We start from the raw sequence: 21,037 nt of genomic DNA on the forward strand, positions 1-21,037 counted from the left end.
GCTCATGAGGGTGTCAGCTTAGAACTGCTGATTGACCCTGCCAGCTCAGACGTGCTCTGTTCTGTGCTGAGTCTAGGGCCCATGAGGGTATCAGCCTGGAAATACTGAGTAACCCTGCCTGCTCAGATGTGTGTGTGTGTGTGTGTGTGTGTGTGTGTGTGTCAGTTCAACTGATTCGGGAGCTGGAGGAACCCAGCTTCATTGAAACTAAGCCCTGTAAGGTAGCTCCACTGGGGGTGAGGACTTGCAGATGGAGCTCCGTATAGAAACCCAAGTGACATAAGCAGTACATTAATAGAATTACAGAGACCTCAGAAATGTAACTCTAATAAATGAGTGAATCCCAAAGGGATGAGCAAATCTGGTAACAGAGGACCTACAGCTTCCTCAGTCCTTTTTTTCTGGGCAATCTACTTATTTGTTGCCTTTAACCTCCTTTGCTAGTTGCAGCTTGTTCTTTATCTTTGCCTTCCTGATTTTTTGTCCCTGCAGGTTCTGGATATTTTCTGGTATGCTTCCTTAGTGATCTGCTCATTTTTTCCATTGCATGTATGCTTTCCTCTTGCATTTGAGACATTTTTAGAAGATCCTTATGCAGCCACATAGGTCTCTTGCCAGTCTTCTTGTGCTTCCATCATGTTTGGACCATTTCTTGTCAGGCTTCCAACACTATGCCCCTTAGAAGCTCCCAGCCCTCCTGGGCACCTTTACCTTTCATTTTCTCTTCCCATAACACAATACCCATTAGCTCTTTGAGTCAGATGAAATCCACCTCGTTGAAATCTAGTGTTCTATTTTTGCTGTCCTCATGCTTTCCCTGTCTCAGGATCTGAAAATCTATTGTACCATGATCACTTCCTCCAAAGTTACCCATCACCTTCACATCCTCCACCATTTGTTTCATGTTGGTCAGGACAAGGTCCAAGATGCATGATTCCCTAGCTGTATCCTCCATTTCCTGGAACAGAAAGTTGTCCTCCACACAAGTTAGGAACAGGCTTGGCATTTTATATGTAGCTGTATTGTTCCTCCAGCAGCTATCTGGAAAATTGAAGTCTCCCATCAGTACCATCCCATAGCTTTCAGATACTCTTCAAGCAGTTGACAAATCTATCTCATCCACCTCCTCTTTCTGATCAGGTGACCTATTAAAAGCTCCCACCATTATGTAAGTGCCACAACTTTCACTTTTCATCTTAATCCAAATGCAATCGGCTTTGCTGTCTTCTTCCTCCTGAACCAGGCAACAGGTGTATGTGTTTCTGACATACAAGGCAATTCCACCACCTTTTCTCCCAACCCTGTCCTTCCAAAACAGAGTGTAACCCTCCATGTTGACATTCCAGTCATGAGAGCTGCCCCACCAGGTCTCTGTAATGCCAATCAGATAGTTGTTTTGTTTTTTTTTTTTCTCATAGTATGCAGCTTCCAACTCATCTTATTTACTCCCCATAGTCCTTCTTCCCCACCTAGATAAGGTGCAAGGGGCATTCCAGGCTGGGGCATGTGCAGTTGATCCCACTGTCCCTGGACACAGCAGGGCTGGGGCAAAGTGCCAGCTGGACTCCCTTTCCAGCATCACACAGTGCAGGAGGAGGATGTAGGGGGGGACGGGGATGCTGACCCAGCTTGTGACAGCTCATCAAAAGTCCCTAAGTGGCTCTCCAACCCAAATAATTGCCCACCCCTGCGTGAGGCAAACACCAATCAGCCACCCCAAATCACTAGCATAGAAAAAAAGCCCTCTTCAAGTCAGTCCCACACCTGAACTACTTATTCCAGAGCCACTGGTCTCTGCTTACTGTTCAGCTTGTGTGTGCCTGAACAATTTCTCTACGTCCTTTCATCTCCAGCAGATTCTCCGAGTACTGTTAAACCATCCCACTAGAGAGAGAACTTTCCCCCTCACATCTTAAAGATATTTCCAAAGATGGCGTGAATGCTTCCTTTTCTTTGAAGTGTAGGTTGTTGCAACAACTAACCTCCAGCCAAATGTCTTAGCTTGCTCCCAAAATTAAGTAATTTGATATGACAATTTAAAACTGTCACTTTTGTCTGCAGAGGGCAGTATAATCCAAGGAATACTGAACGTTATCACTCAAAGCACTCAGGCTATTTGTTTCAATTACAACATGCACCAATTCAACTCCAGTTACACAACCCTTATTGTATACAGATGACAGGGTAAGTGGTCAGAGAGAAAAGTGTTTTTATGTAATGGAAACTCATTAAAATGGATTCATAGTTCCTAAAATAGATTTCCTCTTGCACTTCACGTTTCATAAGGAAAATTTTGCGCAGTAATCCCCAAATCAAGTATTTTATTTTACTCTCTTTATTTACCCAAGAATGTTCTAACAGACTCTAGTGAATGATGCATTAAATTTTCAATTTCTTACACTGATTTCAAGAAGGAATACCAGCTTTCAAAGCAGTATGCACGGCTGATACAGAACTTCTGTCACTCCAATTAATTTATTCTTGATTAAGGTTGTGAAAATCTACTATTTATAATTAAACTTGAGACCAAAACAATATTCCCTAAACTCTAGTAAAGGGTTAATATCATTTTAAAATCAAAGAAACTGGGTAACACTATATTTTATTAGCACTTTGACTGTTAGAAGTGAAAGAAATTCAAAAAACACCTACACATTTTATATGTTTCTTATAGGGTGGAAAATGAAAATGAAACTCGATTTTGTTTTTATTTTCTTTCTATTTCAGTCTGGTTCTTTTATGTAATCACTCTGATTTTCAATACTGTGGGGTACATTTTCCCCCCTCCCCACCCCGACCCCTGACACATCTCTGTGTTTTCACTGGAATGTTTGAAAATGTGAAAACGGATCTTCTCACCAGGGTTTAGGAGCCTTTTTCTTTCTTTATTTTTTAAAATGTAAACTTTGTTTTCACAATAAAATTGATAAAAATCCTTTAAAGTTTTTTGCTAGATGGTGGAAAAGGTAGTTTGTCAGGAAATTACTTAAGATATATATTTTTTTTTCTTCACCTTTTATTCTATTTCAAAATTCTAAACTACTAAAGGAGAACAATTCCTTGATATCACAAGATGAGAAATCAATGATGTCACCATTTATACGATCTGCAATATAGTGTGTGATATCATCAAGAGGAATAGCTGATAAAGTTAAACACTATTGCTCAATGTAAACTAAGAAGGCAGGAAGTGAACGAACCAAATGAGTATTTTGGCTCCAGTATTTCCAGTTCTGAGTACTATCACTAATCTTGCGATTAATGTGGGGGTTTGTTTGTTTGTTTGTTTGTTTGTTTGTATTTTGAAGGCCCAGTTCCTGTGATAATATGATGATTTCAATCTTAGATTTTTAAAAAGGACAACAAAAAAAAACAACCCAGCTATTTTTTTTTTTTTAAATGGCAGCACTTCTGTTTCAAGAGAGAAGTTTGAAACTGTAGCCTATGTTCATCTTTAAAGCTCAGAAAACAAAGCAAATAAAAAAGAGCCAATATATATATTTTTTTTTTTTTAATTTCTATTAGTTAACTATCTCAGGATCTGGCAGAAGCTAACTCATACACTTGATCACAGGGTAAGCAGTATCACTTGTCTAACTAGGTGAGATGTACTGAGAATCTGCTTGTAGATCATGCAATACCCCAAGGATAGAGAGCATATCTGCTGGCATTAAATGGCAAGATGTTTAAAACTGACCACTAGAACATGCACTGTAAGAAGCCATGTGATTTACTAAAGCAAATAACTTGGTAAAAAACACCTGATTTTTTCCATCTATGCATGGGGACTGAGATAAAGATGAGGGAGAATTGTGTATTTTTTTGTTTTTGTTTTTTTGTTTGTTTTTACCTCGTTGTTTAACCCACAAAAAGCCAAACCAAATAGCAGCTGCTGCACTAGAGGAAATTATATGATTATTCCCTCACTTTGGGAGTGCACACTAACTTACAAGGATCAAAAGGGACAGAGGAAAAGGCCGGGCCATGGCTTTGATCCTATAACACATTGACCAGTTGCAAAAGAAAGCTGAGAGCACGTGCTCTGGGCAGCCCTGGTGAGCTCTGGAAAGCAGTCCGATACTGAGAGAGAATATTACAGGTTGTTCATCTAGACTGAAAGCAGCTCCAGGTCCACACCTTAACAAGGGCTGCTCTTAACTGGGACAAACAAACTATAAGATTCCCAAGTAGGAAGGATGCTACTCATAAATGAGAATAGATCAGGAGCTGGCAACCCTTATAAGCAACAGGCCAGAACAGCCCCAGCCCAGTTCAGCACGGGCTGGGTGCCTTCACAGCAGAGGGGTTTGGTGGCATCCTCATTGGGGCCAGGTGCTGCTGCCATTTTTCCCAGCCCCCTTCCTGCTCCCTGGCTAGGGTGTGAGGGCAGCTTCTAGCTAGTGGGGATCTGAGCTGAATAATTCATCCATCAAGTGCTTAAAATAATGTTGGTCTCCTATAGACATGCAGGGAAACTACTCCAACATGCTGTAAATTCAGCGTGTCAGAACGGATTTGATCAATCGAGTCTGCTAGAGCACTGAAATTAACATGCTTTAGCAGCCTTGAGTGTCACATGTATCAGTGTCCCTGTGCTGAAAAAAAGGTGGTGGGGCGCATTGAACTAAAGCTGGTTCGATGAGCTTTAGTTCAAAGCACCTGACCGCCATTTTTCAGGGTGGGGATGCTGATACACATGATGCTCAGGCACTTCTAATTAAAGTGGCTTACTAATTAAAGCACCCATCCCCACCTCCCAGAGCATGTCTATCTATAAACGCCGTTAAAGCCACGCTCTGTTAATGCTGTTGGACACAATGCTAGAACTTTCCACAGTTGTAAGCACTATGCTCTGTAGTGTTACCAGGAGAAGGCATGAATAAATAGTGCAAAAACATGTCAAAGGTAACAAACATTTAGCTAGGGAATTTCCAGGTAATCTACCCTCAGAAGTTGCTGTCTGAAACAGAACAGGCTCCCTCTGCAACCCTGGATTTCTATTCCCAGTCAAAATAAAGATCTAGGGTTTTGATGGCTCATTTAAAAAACTGCCTATGTTCCTTCATCCAATGTTATTTCCTTCCACAAATCTATTATCCACCTTCCTGTCTGTTTTAGAACCAGTGTAAATATTAAGATTACAGTGTTATAAACACCTCTGGACTGATAGAAATATTTAGAAAGTGGAATGCATACAATAATCACTATATCATCACTCAAAAGGATAGTTACTTTAACAAATACACATTAGAATCCCCCTGCTACTTGAGTTTAAGTGACATCTAGCATTAACAGTTCTATAGTGATAAATGAATATAACCTCCTTCTTCTAATTAAAGAAAAGAGACTGTTCAGTTCATAGCAGCTCATAGTTTATACTTTCATGAATTGATACGTAGTGTATGGACATTTTAATGAACTAACCTGCAACAGCCATGTCTACTTCATCTTCATCCACAGATTCCTGAGTCATAAAGTCTGCCAGAGGGGATAGTGGGTAGCTGGAATTGAGGTTCAAGCCCAGCATGAAGTTGTGCACTTTCCCAGCACGCCCTTCCCTGGTGTTGAAAAGGGTACTATCTCCCACTAAGGCCCTGAACATGCGCTGCTTCCAGCTCTCTTGACAGCTATTTTCATGTTCTTTGTTAGCATCAGGATTTTCAGTACCTGTATGTTAAGAAGGACCACCATTAACATGCAAAGCTATCAAATGAAGTCACAGAGACCACACTCTAGTAAAACTGAAAAAAGCCTCTCTGGAGTCCAATGCCTAAACTGAAAATAGGGTCTATGAAAAGCAGGGATGTCAAACTCATTCTGCCCCACAGAGCTGGATTGGGCTGGGGCTGCTGCATTCTGCATGCAGCATGTGTGGGCTGGTCCAGGGTACATGCTGCACGTAGCCCCTGTACTAGCCCAGCCCTATGCACTAGATCTGGCATTCAAGGCTGGTCTGTGGGCCTGATTCAAACCAGCCTAGGATCCAGTGTGTAGGGCTAGTGATGTGAAGGCATCTCATGCATCTTGTGCTCCAGACTGAGCCCATGCACTGCACACAGCACATGGCAGCTCCAGCCCCAACTCCATGTGTAGCACATGCCAGATGGGCTCTGTACACTGCGTGCAGCACGTGGGGCCAGGGCCAGTGCATGCTGCGTCCAGTGGGCCAGTCTGAGACTCACAGGCACAGGTCAGATGATAGGGCTCTGCAGGCCATGTCTGGCCCACAGACTAGCTCTGTAATACCCTTGATGTAAAACATTTATGAAGAACTGAAGGAATCCCTGCTCTGGAGCAACTGTATGCTTCCCTGATGGTACTATAGCACCATAGAATCATAGAAAGTTAGGGTTGGAAGGGACCTCAGTGCTCAATATCACAAATCAAACTATTTAAGCTACCTAGGTCATTACAAATAATGAGGTATTTTTCACTGGATGAACTGCAAACTGTGCAGGAAAATGGGTTTCTAGTGGTCATCATAACACTTTCCTCATACAGAGGAAATACGCAAATTAACAATAACAAGAACAAATTGCTCTTTCTCCCTCTCATGTTATGAAGGGAAATAAAGAGTTATTTGATAGGCATCATTTTAAAGGGGATTTTTCCTCCTTCAACCAAAAGAAAGGAACTACATTGCAGTACTCAAAACAATGGGCACGGATTCCTGGTTGTGCTGCCAATAAATTAAAGGTGCCTGTGAACAAATTGGTTCATCAAATTTAGCTTGCTGGCAAAAGACTTTATCGCCGCATCAAGATGAGTGCGGCTGTGCAGTATGCGATGCCGCACACCAGTCTGCAGTGCCATACACTACACATTCAGTCATATCCCACACTGCTACCTTGCAACATGAGAGGTTTTTTTGACCCTGGGATTTCTGCACCTCGATGTGCAGTGTGTGGCACTGCAGATAGGTCTGCAGAATCACATACCACATGACCATGCTCACCTGAATATGACCATTAAGTTGGGATCTCTTGGGGTCAAAAACCCCATACAGAATAAAAGCAGGGCAGTGCACCTGGTGGCAGCACATGCCACCCAAAACTGGAGCCTGGCTAGCCGAAGCTGCACTCCAGCTGCTGGCCAAGCTTCCAGCTACAGGACCAATGTGGCTGCAGCTTCTTCAGCCCTCAGGACCCCAGGTTAGGCTCCTGGGGCCTGCACAGTTATTCGCCCCAACCTCCCATACCCAACCCAGGGTAACCTGCTGCATGACAGAGGGCTCATGACACGGGCATTCCCCAGGGGCAACTAGCAGTGGCATAAGATGTTCCACTGCTAGTTGTCCCCAATAAAACAAATGTCCACACTCAACTGGACATAGCCTATGCTATTACTAGCTCAAGAACTCTTATTTTCCAGGCATATATCATAGTACAGACCTCTATGAAGAGCATTGAAACAATACCTCTCGCTTCCAGGGCTGATATTAAGCAAGGCATGAGTTTTTAAGAGATGATTATTTATTTATCAAGGCTGATGACAAATAAAAGGCCTCTGTGAAATTTCTCATTCAGTGTCTCTATCACATAGAGCTAAAGTCAAGGGATAGGCTTTTTGAGGACTGTTGCCTCAAGCAGTAATTTTATCACTGGCTACAGGTGGAGCACAACTATAAAGGGACATGTAAGCAAGACAAGCAAGATTTAGCCCATTTGGGGGTATATACATAATATGATAGGAACACATGCTCTGAACACTTATTCTTGTCATAACAATCATCTTTCTTTAGAAAGGAAAGCTTACACTATGCATAGGGTAAGACAAGCATGCATAGTAAGGAAAGTATGCATTAGGATCTGTTTTTCCTTACCCTTTGGTTTCTGTGATTCATCTTCACTGTCTGAACTATCACTGCCCACAAGATGTTTTAGCCTAATATTTTCTGTTGAAAGAAAACCCACATTATCGTCAACTGTTGAATTGTCATTAAAAATTACCTAACATTTCAAAATAATTCAAGGTGTATCATCATACAGTGCTTGTGATAGGATGGGAAAATTAACAAGGCACTTAAAATATCTTAATGCAGGGGTGGCCAACCTGCAACACATGCCACAAGTGGTACAGCCGGCCTCTGTGCATCACACATGGGAGATCGGAAAAGAAACAAGCAGCACAGTGGCAGATATGGAAAAAAAGCATAAAGCAAAGCAGAAGATGGGGCAGGGAGCAGAGGGCAGAAAAAATTGCAGCAGATAAGGCAACAGAAGGGGATTGGGGTGGCAATTGGGAAGGGTGCGGAGTTAATTTGTAGCGCACTTACCAAAAAGGTTGGTCCCCACTGTCTTAATGTATTATTGGACATAGTTGATAGAACTGTGTTTGGGATCTATTCATTCATTTCAAATGGAAAACATCTAAAAATGATGACCCATTATATTTTTTGCCAATATGACTAGTAAATTGGACTTAGAATTCCTCTGGCAGTTTATGCTCCTCTCAGGCCAAAAGCAAAATTTCCATCGACTTCAATGGTGCAGGATGAAGCCTTTGATTTAACACTCTCCCCATTTTTATTAAATTCACCACTTTTAGATATAGAATGTTTTGTCCTTTTTAACAATATTCACGCTTTAACCAGTAGGCTCCCCTTTCAAGACAGAAAATTCTCTGAAATAATGAGTTTGATTTTTAAGTAGCTCTGATACAAGCATGTGTATTTCTCACCAATGGTGAAGTTACGTGCAACTGCTCACAGTACATTCTAACTTTAACATCACTTAATATTCCACAAAACTAGTGTGATCTAAGTGTAACATGTAACTTTACCCAACATTCATTGTAAGTTACACCTGCACGTACCAGAGTTGATTTCCTTATGGCAGCTAGCAAAATAATAAAATAAATTATGTTGTCGTCCACCTAAAGGCAACTTTATGCAAGTATTTTTAGAGAAAAAAAGAAAGCAGTATGGCCAAATACTTAACATTGGTTGAAATGCAGCCATTTTATATTTTGTTCCATTCAGAGAGAGAGAGAGAGAGAGAGAGAGAGAAGCAAATTTCAAGAGAATTATTTACCCAAAATCTACCCTCTATTACAATAGCATCTTTGTGATGATTTTAGATAAAATTCAGGTTGAAATCGTTAAATGTATGGCTAATTGGAAGATTTCCAGAGCGTTAAAAAAACATTTAAAAGTTCCACTGTTGGTATATATAGTAAAGATAATCCATGTGTCTGAAACCACAGTGTAGCTTAGCTAGGCAACATTGTTTTCTTTAAGTCTTCCTGCTTCTACATTTAAAGTATTCAAATATATTTAAAATAATCAAGAGAAGTTGCTTGTGCAACAACATGGCTTCTCCTTTTTCATTGTCTTTTATTGTGCTTTAGCTGAATTAAAAGAAACTAGTTTTAAAAGCAACCCAATATTGGAAGCTCATTCTCAATTAAAAACGTGGGCAATGTGTTGCAAGAAACAAACTCGCTAAGTTCACAGTCTTTTCATATCCTCAGTTTAGATGTTAGGAGTTCAGCTGGGATTTTAAAAGCAGCCTAAGGAAATTAGATACAAAATACTATTGCAGTTTAGTGAATAGGAACTAGTGTCCAACTCCTCCAGGGTCTTTTGCAAATGCCACCATTATACTCTCCCATGTCTCCCTGAGTTAATTTACGTTGCTAATGGCCTCCACTAGGAATTTGAAGACAAGCATTAAGTTATTGAAGGTGAATAAGGATCTTTTCAAACCAGTTTCGCATAAAATAGAATAGATATCATGAACACTGGTTTTATCTTTAAAAAAAAATCTACAAATTCATCACAAAACACCCTTTTAACACAGAAAGGCAATGCAAGAATTAATCCTAGACAGTGAATTCTTATTTTAGAAGGGGTTTTTTTCTATCAAGCTACCATCCAACCAAACATAAATTAGCCGTAGACAAGTATTACTGTCACTGCTGATAAATCTGCTAGCTCAAAACAGACAATATGATTGAGGTACAAGTTAATATGATGAATTTTTGCCTCAATGTATTATAAGTGGAAGCCAATAATTATGCTTCTATTTTGATATTTATAGGGGCTATATCCATACAGACTTATAGGTATAGGCCAATTAGACTACAAAAAGAGAGTACAGCTACAAAAGCTTTTATCTTTGCATAGTTTCCCTTAGATATTTTAATTCAATAGATCCTCAAGACACTACCCAATCTATCGTCAATGCACAAGTATGCAATAAAGACAAAAGTGTACAAATTCCTGGGGGATGACAAAGAATATAAGTCAGAATAAAAATTAACGACCTAAAAAGGCAACTATTAGATTCCAAAAATGTGATGTTGGATGTTCCCTATTTTTGTTTTAAAGAACCACCCACAAGAAACAGAATATTTAACTTTTAAAGATAGTTTATAATTTTCAGACAAAGACCTGTTTACGTTACAGTCCATTAAAAATCTATAGGACCAGGACTTCACCAGTTACTTTTATGCTTGTGCAAGCATATGGTAGTTTGTCAGTCCTTCCAGGATAAACTGTCCCTTTGAGGGATTTTGTATTTCTGTAAAATTCTAATGAAAATGAAACACCTTAAATCAAAAATAAGTTTGTTTTCTAATAAAAAGTGAAGGGAGAGACATTTTCATATACAAAAAAATTAAACTGAGATAGTTTGTCCTCTTACTACCATAATTCAGGAAACATATATTAAAGAAGAGCGCAAATAAGTCCTGTTCCAACAAAGTCCTTAAGAAGAACACATATAATTGTAAATTCATTTGCAATCCTATTGATTTCAGTAGAGACTCTTGTACGTAAAAATAAGCCTGTCCTGAAGTATTTTGCTGGACAGAGCCTAAATTCCTAAGGTTCAATAACTTAAAAATCCTCCAATAGACAGATTTCTGTATTAAGTGTAGGATGAATCCCCTCCCCCAAAAGCAGGTATTATTGCTCACATAATATACACCATAGAACCATAGAGACTGATTTCTTTAGTATATCCACAGACCTGGAGGAATGCAGAAGAGCTAACTTCCCTATGTTGTATAAGCAATATGTATGACTTCAGGGAAAGGGGACAGTCGAGCTTTTACTCCCATTCAGCCCTCATTTCTTCTCAAATTATTACAAGGACCATTCATTAGTCCAATTTATTTATTTGTTTAAATACTTTTGTGTGTGCACTTAATCCAAATTTTTGGATGCAAAGTAAAACTCATTCCATTATCAAAAGTACTAAAATAAAAATCCTAAAATTTGGGAAAAATGTACACTATTGCAACCAAGTTTCCACATTCTCATTAAGAAATGAACAGCTAAACTTATTTCATATATGCCATCATCCAGGTGAACCTGACATGGAATGGAACTGGCAACCAAGTAATGAAAAAGTTTATAGTAAACTCTGGTTATTTCACCACTCAAATGCAAATGCAAATAATGGCACATTATCTAGCAGTAGGTGATAGCGGAAAGGAAGGAGGCACATGGAGAATCAAAACAAAGTAGAATTAAACCTTACTATCAAATAAAACAGAGTTTTTTGTACTTTAAATTTTTAACTATACAAGTCCCTCCTGACACAAGAGATTTGTTAACATAAGGCTAGCCTGTCAGCCTTTGATTTAAGTTGAGCATGTTAAATCTTGAAAGAATTTTTTAGATGTGTATTTATACAGTCATATGGCTTTGTGTGTTTGTTCGTTTAAAGTACACACACTTTATCCCTTTCCCAATAGTCTTGACATTGGTTAGAAGTAGGTATTGGGGTATAATTCAGGCTAAAATAAGTAAAATGGACTTTTGCTAATTCTCTTCCCCGGTTCTCCAAGTCCTTTCATAGCAATACATTTCCCTGCTTTTTTCATATACAAGAGAAAGTTAATTGCACAGTATCATATTCCCACAAACAGTAACAGCAATAGCAATGTTGAAGTTATCAGTTCGTTAGAATCATAATATCAATTGTTTTGCTTGTCGACATATTTTAATTGTTTTTTCACATTACCTAATTCTTCCTCCATGGTGGGGCCTGTATTTTGAGAATTGGAAACTCCAAGTACCCTGTTAAATAATATGGAAAATGCACTGCCCCAGACACCTGAAAAGGAGGAAAATAAAGAAATTAAGAAATTGGAGACCAACACAGACCTACAATTATATAAATAATTATTTTCATAAAATTTCTCTGAATAGCATAAACAATGGGATTATTAGACAGACTAATGTCTAAATTTAAGTAGGTTCAGCAGTGGCCATGTATCAGGTATTGGGAGTCACTGAAAACAGAATCAAGGGGGGTGCCATTTTCCTATTAGGAATACAACCTTTATTGTAGAAATGTTTTTGTCAGACTTTGTAGTTCTAGAAATACCAACATCTAAAAGCACTAGACAGCAAAGTTATAGGACACCAAGATTTCATTTAGTATTTAATCATTTGTTTTCCATCACTCACCCATTAAGAAATGCAAAGGATTTTCTTTATATTTTTTCACCACTGTCCCCATAAAAAATTTACTTCCAAATGTATCAGGAGGCATAAATGTGCCATACTTTGCCATACCAATCTCATAAGGACTGAATTCCACCCAATCTGTACATGGTAAAGAAGACAATAAGTTAAAGTTTGCCCCCTAAAAAGAAATACAGAATGAATAAAGAAATTAATATGGAAACAAAAACAATTGGAACAATTCTCTGAAAGGAAATATTTTGGAAGACAGTCACTTTTTCAGATGGGAAAAAGTGATGGAGTGATTAGTAAAAGAATGTCTCCAGGATTCATTTACTGCAAGTATCCCCAAAAACTGTGGAAGTCATTCAAGTTACAAAGAGGGTAACTTGACAAAGGTCAAAACTTCCTTTGACTTCAATGGGAGATGACTCAATACCACAGTTAAGGAAAAAAGCCCCCTCTGCCACAACAAAAGCTTGGTGAAAACAAATTGAGGCAGAAAAAAGCAAACAAACCAAGGAATAAAACCGTAGCAAACATGGATTAGAAACAGGATGCATTACATCTGGATTTGTCAGCATGAATCACCAATATGTTGAGGCACCAACACGTGACCACTGTATTTTAAATTGTAAGTTATTTTCCTCTTTGCGGCATTGGTCAGGCCACAGCTGGAGTACTGTGTCCAGTTTTGGGTGCCGCACTTCAAGAGGGATGAGGAGAATCTGGAAAGGGTTCAGAGGAGGGCCACTCATATGATTAGTGGTCTCCGTGAAAGACCCTACGAGGACAGGTTGAGAGATCTGGAGCTCTTCAGCCTTCACGAGAGACGGCTAAGGGGTGACCTTGTAGCCACCTATCAATTTATCAAGGGAGGACAATAGAGAATTGGAAATGTGCTATTTACCAGGGCACCCCTAGGAGTAACTAGGAATAATGGGTACAAACTAGTGGAGAGTAGATGCAGGTTAGACATCAGGACCTATTTTTTTTCAGTAAGGGTGGCCAGAATCTGGAACGGGCTGCCAAGGGAGGTGGTACTCTCACCTAACTTGGAAGTCTTCAAGAGGAGGCTAGATAGACAGCTGGCTGAGGTCGTATGACCTCAGTGCTCTTTCCTGCCAGGGGCAGGGGGTCGGACACAATGATCCTTCGTGGTCCCTTCTGACTCTACAATCTATGAATCTTTTTTATAATCTCCCTGACAATGGGTGTATGGTGACAAATGACTATCAGTGAAATTGTTTAACATTACCTAAAGCTCTGAAGAAATCCCAGGTAATGAAATCTGAATCCCCCCCAAAAAACTAAGGCATGGAATAAACTATAGGATAAACAGGCAAGATAATATCAAGTGATGCAGATATTTTAAATGTATGTACAATTTTGTTTGTCTTTCTAAAGTTTACATCTAAAAAAATATTATGGACTGTATACAACACAGTTAAGGTACAGAGTAAAATTTTCAAAAGCAACTACATTTTCAGAAGCAACTACATTACTTAAGCATCTAATCCCTATTTTCAAAAGCATCTCGTGCACTGATTCTCCTAAATTCCATTGACTTTCAATAAACAATGGGATGATTAGACAAACTAGTTCCTAAATTTAATTAGATTCAGCAGCAGCCATGTATCAAGGAATGGGCATCACTGAACATAGAATCAAAGGGGATATAATTTTCCTATTAGGAATACAACTCTTATTATAATAATTGTTCTTGTCAGACTCTTTGTAATTCTAGAAATAAGGCAGAGTTTGTTTAAATATTAAATGAAGACACTTTTGGAAATACTACTTCATAGCCACCAGAAAGACCTCTTATCCCAGATGCTAATTCTACAACAATGATTAGCAAAAGAAACTATAACAATAACAACACAAATAAAATTATGATGTCTTAGCTCCTACCTATTCTTTTCAACAATAATTGACTTGAGGTGTTTTATAAAACTAAAAAGGACAGATGAGAAACTAAAAGAAAAAGCTGCTTGAAATATTCCAGGGAGTCATAAGATATCAAGCTTAGTATCAGTTGCTGGTAAAATTCAAGAGTCTGGTTAAAATGAAAATGAAAATGATACCTGTAACAGAGAGCAAGGGGCTCCTGTTACTTTAAAGGAGAAGCTGCAGCAGAGGTGTGCACAGGTGGTGGAAAACCACACATTATGGGCTAGCTGCAGGGGAGTAGGCAGCCAGGGGCCCATAATGCCTGCAAGTGCCTATTGTAGAGCTAGCAAAGGTGACTTGACAGTAGTGGGGACCCCCCTCTGCCCAGACTTGACCCAGATGGGAAGTGTTTGATTTTGAAGTAGTTGCTTGGATTCTTGTTCTAGTTTATACTGGAGGCTGGAGAGAGAAAACGGATGCAGGGGTGCCTGAGTGGTACACTATGTTTTGACCTCTGCCAGGGGAAGGATGCAAGACAGAAGCAGGCTAAGACCAAGAAGGCCAGGGCCTGAACTTGACAGTAGGTAGCAGTGCAGGTGGCTTGCGACTGAGAGGGCTGGGGCCTGATCCCAGAAGGGGCAACACAGGCAGCCTGAGGCTGACAAGAGGCTAGGACTGAAAGGCAATGCCAGTGTCAGTGGGCCTGGGTTACCAGTAGACAGCCAGAGTAACATGTAGGCTAAGGTTAAGAAGGCTAAGCCTATATAAGAAAGTAACTGGTGAGAATGACATCTGCGAAGCACGGATGTGTCTGTAGGGGCAGGAGGCGGCCACAAATAACCCTTAAGATCACCAGTGCCCTGAGACATTGATAAGGCCAAGGGGGTCCCTGCTTAGGGTTTGAAAAACAGAACTGGGGATCAGCTGGGTTCAAGAGAGATCCACTGGCCAAAGAAGCTAGGGCTCACTCAGGGACCCGGGGAGCAGCCTTTCTTCTATAACAGAAAATAATTCCATTAGGCATGACAAGCAAGAGGAAAGGCAGGGGGATTACCCAAGAATTTTTTTTTATATGTATTGGGATAGGAGACAAGATACTTGTTGCTGGGTAATGCATTTTAGTACTTTGATCTTAATGGTGAACCTAGCTTTAGGAGCAGAACATCCAGAACACCAAGTAATTACATCCATCTGATATAGTCATATGTGGCATCTTCAAAGAAAATAATTTACTTATTCATAAGCACAGCCTGGGGAAATTAACCTGTAATTAAGGGACTCTGACCTCTGGTTTAGTCAACTGCCTAGTGGGAGACAGGTGCTGTCTGACTAGCAGGATAGGACTCAGACTGACATGAGACAAGCTTTGACCTGAGGGACCGAAGCTTTAGGCTAGGGACAGACATTACACATAAACCACTTTAAGTGATCAACAAGTGATTTAAACCTGTAACAGAACAGACATTCAGTGCACGTAAACCAGTTTCAAATTGGCTGAAACCAGTCTGAGATAAACCTGGTTGAATGTAGTATCAGACTTAATTGTTTTGGCTCAAACTAGTTTGTGCAATGTTTGTCCCAGACCACTTCCTGGTTTAATTTAAACCAGAATCCCGCAGCATCCCAGCATGCTTTCTGGGCTTAGCTCTCTGCTCCAACTCCAGGGCTGGCCCCACCCCTCTGCTCCCCAGCCAAGCAGGGACAAGCAGGGGCAGGGGTTTGGCCAGAAAGGGGTTTAATTCCCCCCTCCCTGTCCCACCGGCAGGGACCCAAGCCAGGGTTTCTGGGGCCCCCCCACCCCTGCTGCTGCAGCTGTGACTGCCATGACCTCTGAGGCAGAGGATTATTCTACCCTCTACCCCAACTGCCCTGGGGGACCACAGTCAGCTCTGCCCACCCTGGGCAAGCAGCGGAATAAGCCCCCCTCCTGTCCCTCAGATGGATGCTGGAGGGAGGGAGAATAACCCCTATCCATGTCCCACCAGAGGCCCTATCAGCCAGCATCTGGCCACACCCCTGCTCCACCACTGCAGCAGGAGGGGGCAGGGCCCTTGATGGGGGCAGCAGCCCCTATCATAGTGTCAGCGAGCACGAGCCCCTTCTCAGCAGAAGGACCTGGTGTGGGGTGGGAAGAGTTTGCTGCGGCAGACTGCACACAGCAGCACCAGGGCCTGGAGGGGGCCAGAGCCCTCAAAGCATCCCCCAGCGACCCATGAAACCCCCCCCCCCCCCCACCAGAAAGGAGCTTGTACTCCAGGAAACCATGACAGGGGGTGCTGCCCCATCACAGTTGCTCCCCCCTCGCCACTCCAGCAGCCTGATGGGGGAAGGGGGGAGGACAGATGCTGCAACCAGGGCCCCTTAGGTGGGGGGAAGGGAGCAGAGTTATTCCCCCCTCTGCCCCCAGGGCACTGTGATGGGGTCTGCCCACCATGGCTTCTGCCACCACTCCCTCTGTGCCCTGGGAAAGCAGCAGAATAAGCCCCCTCCTGCCTCCCTTCCTCCAGCATCCAGCAGAGGGGGTTACTCTGCCATTTGCCCCGGGCACAGAGTGAGCAGCGGTGGAAGCCAAGGTGGGCAGACCCCACTGAAGTGTGTCAGGAGCAGAGGGGGTAATAACCCCACTCTCTGCCCCCTCAAGGGGCCCTGCCCATGGCATGTGGCCCTGCCCCAGCACAGCCACTGGAGGGGCAAGGAAGACCTGACAGTGACAGGGGCAGTAGCCCCTGTCATGGTTTCCTGGATCATGAGCCCCTTCCTGGTGGGAAGGCATGCACTATAGGGTGGGGAAAGCTGCTATGGACCATGGCACTCGGGTGGGGGGGAGGGGCTTCGAGGTCTCTGGCCCCCTTCAAGCCTTGGTACTGCCACTTGCAATCCATCATAGCTCTGCCTGCCACAGTGTGCCGCTCCCCACCCCCCCCCCTGCTGAGAAGGGGCTCGTGCTCCCTGACAGTATATCCAGGGCCCTGTACCCTCCAGGTGTAGCAGCCAGGTGGGGACACAGCCAGACACCAGCTGGCAGCACCCGGGGGGGCAATAATGGGGGTTATTCCCCCTCCCACCAGCATCTGACAGAGAAGGCAGCAGGTGGCTTATTCCACCACTTGCCCCAAACAGGGAGGAAATGTGGTGGTCCGGGCGGGCAGACCCACCTGCCATCCCCCGGGGGCTGCAAGGGTAGAGAGGAAAGTAACCTCCTCCCTGCCCCCTCTGCCTCAGGGGTCATGGTGGCCAAATGCTGCAGGAGCGAGGGATGAACACCCAGCAGAACTGGCTCGGGTCCCCACTGGTGGGACAGGGAGGTGGGAATAAAACCCCTCTCTGGCCAGTTCAGCCTAGACTGGCCATGCCTCCCCTTCTCCTCCCAGCACAGCTTCCCTGAAGGCAAGGGCATGCTCTAGTGCCCTCCGGATACTAGCCTGAGCAACTGTAGGTATGTGCCCACATTGCCTCAGTCCAGAGGGAATGTCTGTACTGTTATAAACCAATTCAAATTAGGCAGGTTAGACTAACCTGCAAAGGTTGAATCAATTCAGGATCTGGCTTTTTGAATATCTGTCCCTAGCCATAATGGCGAATTGTATGCACTTGGTGCAGTACTCTTTATTGTACTGAACAAAATGCTCGCAAGGAAATTAAGCTTAAATCTGTGGTTATTGTCAAAAACCATTCCATTCTGTTGTGTTATCACATAGAATAAATCCTGTTTAAGTAAACAACAGCTGGAAATAGATTGATGTTTTTATTATAAAATAATGGTTGATGTCTGTTTCTAGAAGCACTGATTTTCAGACACTTTTATCAAAATAAGTTGGGTCAGAAGCTCAGCAGAGGCTTGATTCAAGTCCTTATGAAGTCAATGGAAATATTACCAGCTGACTTCAGTGTTTTTGGGGAGGAGGCCCTAATGCAGTGGTTCTCAACCTCTTTCGACTCAAGGCACCCCTCTGTAACTTCTGAGCAGGGCTTTATTTCAAAAACTATTTCTTTATCATAGTACGTGCCTGCTTGAAGAGTGGTAAGGGAGGAAAGGAGCAGCTGGAAAGGAAGAGCCTGCACTTATCTCCTTACCTGAGCCTGCTCTTATCTCACTTATCCGCCCTCTCCCCTTGGCAAACTTCAAAGGTTGTCATGGCATCCCAGGATGCTATAGCATCCTAGTTAAGAATAACAACTCTAATGTAAGAATTCATAGCTTGATTACAGAATTATACTAAAAAAGGCAGGGCAGTGTGGCACTTTTTAAACTAGTTGTTCTCTTAAGCCCTCTGCCTCTCCCAGCACTGCCCTCTCTCCTCCCTTCCCCACTTTCCCTGTTTTTGTATTTAAATCACTCCCAGTTGAGATCCTGATCTTTGGATATCCTTTCATAGCTGTATGAAGTGAGCTGTTGCTTATGGAAACTTATACAGCTCTGATTCAGTTAGTGTATAAAGTGCAATTTCACCCTGCCTTCTTCCTGGCTTCAAACTAACACAGTTAACTACCACTTTTTAATTAGTTTGCTATTGTAAAGGGAGGAAAGATCACTGAATGAGTCTGTCTTACATAAAGCATTTTGCAAAAACTGCAATTAAAACCCCTGAGATACCAAGTTCTACTTCTCCCTTCCCACAGTAGGTATGCCTATCAAGTTTCACTTCAGTAAATATTAAGGTATTTACCCCACAAAAAAAAGAAAGACACTGCCTCTACGAAATGCTTCTTGAAATAAATCATATTAATTATGTTTAGTTAGTAATGATTACTACAGTTCTGGGCATGACCAGCGCAATCAGGGTCAGATATGCTATGAATAGAATGAACATAAAGAGCCTTAAGCATCAAAACTATTAGCAGTCATATGAAATCTTGCACCATCACTTTTGAGAGGAATGTTATCTGATTAATGCACTTCAACAAGAAGCAACATGACAGGATTTATCCTTATCCTAGTAAGTAAGCAAGTGGAAGTATTTTTGTTCAACATCTACTGTACCTCAGGTCAAGACAAGTTGCTAAATTTTAACAGAGAAAAAAATCTTAGTACTCTAACAGGGGAAAAAAAGCTTACACAAATTAAAAGAATTAAGACCATATTAAGATCTTTGTTGATAAAGACAGAAATCCTAAATAGAGCACTGTTAATTAAAAAAAAATACTTAGGAGTGATGAACTTGCTTGTAAAATACTTGATATGAATTCCAGATTAGAAATTGTCAAAAAATGAGATATTTTTTGTCTGAAAATTTCAGTTTGTTACCTGAGAAACAAAATATTTTCATTTGTCTACTGAAACTTTTCAGGTTTTCAAGAAGTCAAACATGTTGAGGAAAGCAGTTATTTCATTTTCATTTAGCTGAAACACTAGTTTTCTATCAAAAAATTATTGACAAAAAACCATTCAGCCATCCCTACTCATAAGATCTGGGTTCAATACCTGGCTCTGTCAGGGTTTCTGCTATTTAATCTTTATTGACGTTTATACACATGCTCCAGGAGTTGGGTGGGGGAGGAAGCGCTTTAATTAGAGTGGCTCTGCATTCACATTCCATTCTTTGAAAACCTGGAATTTTTTTATCACATAAGAAATATATTTTCCAAAAAAAAACCCAGCATGATAAAGCTTTCAATTATCATTCCATTGAAAAGAGAAACTCAAAAATCCTAACAAACTCTACCAAGCAAAAAGCAGACAAAATTCAATTTAAAATTTACAGCAAATGATCTTAGTGCACACTAAAACTAAAACTAACCTTGATTAACTTAAAGTATGGCTTGTTAGTCTTCAGCAAGATGACAGAACACAAAGAAACTACAGGCTAAATTCTATTTCTCTTTACATGCCTAAATGACATGTATATAATAGCAGGTTTTGGCACTTCCACAACAAAGCTTGTAATTCAGTCTTGTTTTCTTAGTCTACTACAAGGTCAGTAGGGTTACACTCAAGCTGTGCAAGGCAGGAACTTCCCTAGTGCTGTCTAGCCAACAAATATTACATGTAAGATCCAGTGCAGTGAGCAAGTTTCAAGAAGAGAGCTACAGAGGGATCTGGGTACCAGATTTAAATTATATCTTATACTGGGTTTCTCTTGTCTCCCTTCCACACATAGGACAACTCCCTGTTTTTGACTGAAAATCTGATCACATTAAGTCCAACTTGTATAAAGTTAACATAATTAAAATATAATTGCTGCTTATTATTAAAACAATCTGCTTTGTAATCATTGTAATGAGGCCAGTAATTCCAGACCTAAATCCTTAGGGTATAAATGTTCTCAAAAAGCACTATGAAAAAAAAAGACACTTTTTTTAATAGAAAAAAAGAAACACTCACCCCACAAACAAAATAATTTAACAAAATGAATGAAAAAATACCTGCAAACATGAGCTCTGAAACATCTGGTTTGACATGAAGACACGTAAAGAGGGGCAGAGCACACTGAGCATTATTGACTTTCTCTTTCATTTTGCTCAAGGTGGTATCCATTCGCTGCATAAAGAAAGATAGGGCACATCAAAAGGAAAAATTAAACTAATCCGCAGATGCATAACAATGAAAACAGAGATAACCTGTACCAATGTGTCGCAGGGCACCTCAGTGCCTGCTCCTAGGGAGTAGAAACTGCCAGGGAGAGAGAGCCCTGGCAGAACATATTGAGCACAGCTGCGGGTTGCCGGGGCAACTAAGGAGAGCCAGCTGCCTGTAGGAGGCAGGGCCTGGCCCTTATAAAGTCCAGG

The 21,037-nt window shown here is 41.4% G+C and overlaps 1 protein-coding gene across 2 annotated transcripts in view; it reads right to left on the bottom strand.

Annotated features, from left to right (window-relative positions):
- The window catches only part of PLA2G4A (phospholipase A2 group IVA), a 128,566-nt gene that overhangs the window by 23,464 nt on the left and 84,065 nt on the right, over positions 1–21,037 (bottom strand). Inside the window, exons 10-14 of one of the 2 annotated variants that reach the window (XM_006023872.3) lie at positions 20,675–20,789; positions 12,422–12,559; positions 11,973–12,065; positions 7,823–7,894; positions 5,425–5,667 (exon numbers count right to left, since the gene is read on the bottom strand). In XM_006023872.3, the coding sequence (XP_006023934.1) occupies positions 5,425–5,667; positions 7,823–7,894; positions 11,973–12,065; positions 12,422–12,559; positions 20,675–20,789 (661 nt within the window). The remainder of the gene's footprint in view (positions 1–5,424; positions 5,668–7,822; positions 7,895–11,972; positions 12,066–12,421; positions 12,560–20,674; positions 20,790–21,037) is intronic. The other variant, XM_014520083.2, reaches the window with a different exon arrangement.

Source organism: Alligator sinensis, unplaced genomic scaffold (assembly GCF_000455745.1).
Source record: "Alligator sinensis unplaced genomic scaffold, ASM45574v1 scaffold468_1, whole genome shotgun sequence".
Classification (NCBI taxonomy): domain Eukaryota; kingdom Metazoa; phylum Chordata; order Crocodylia; family Alligatoridae; genus Alligator; species Alligator sinensis.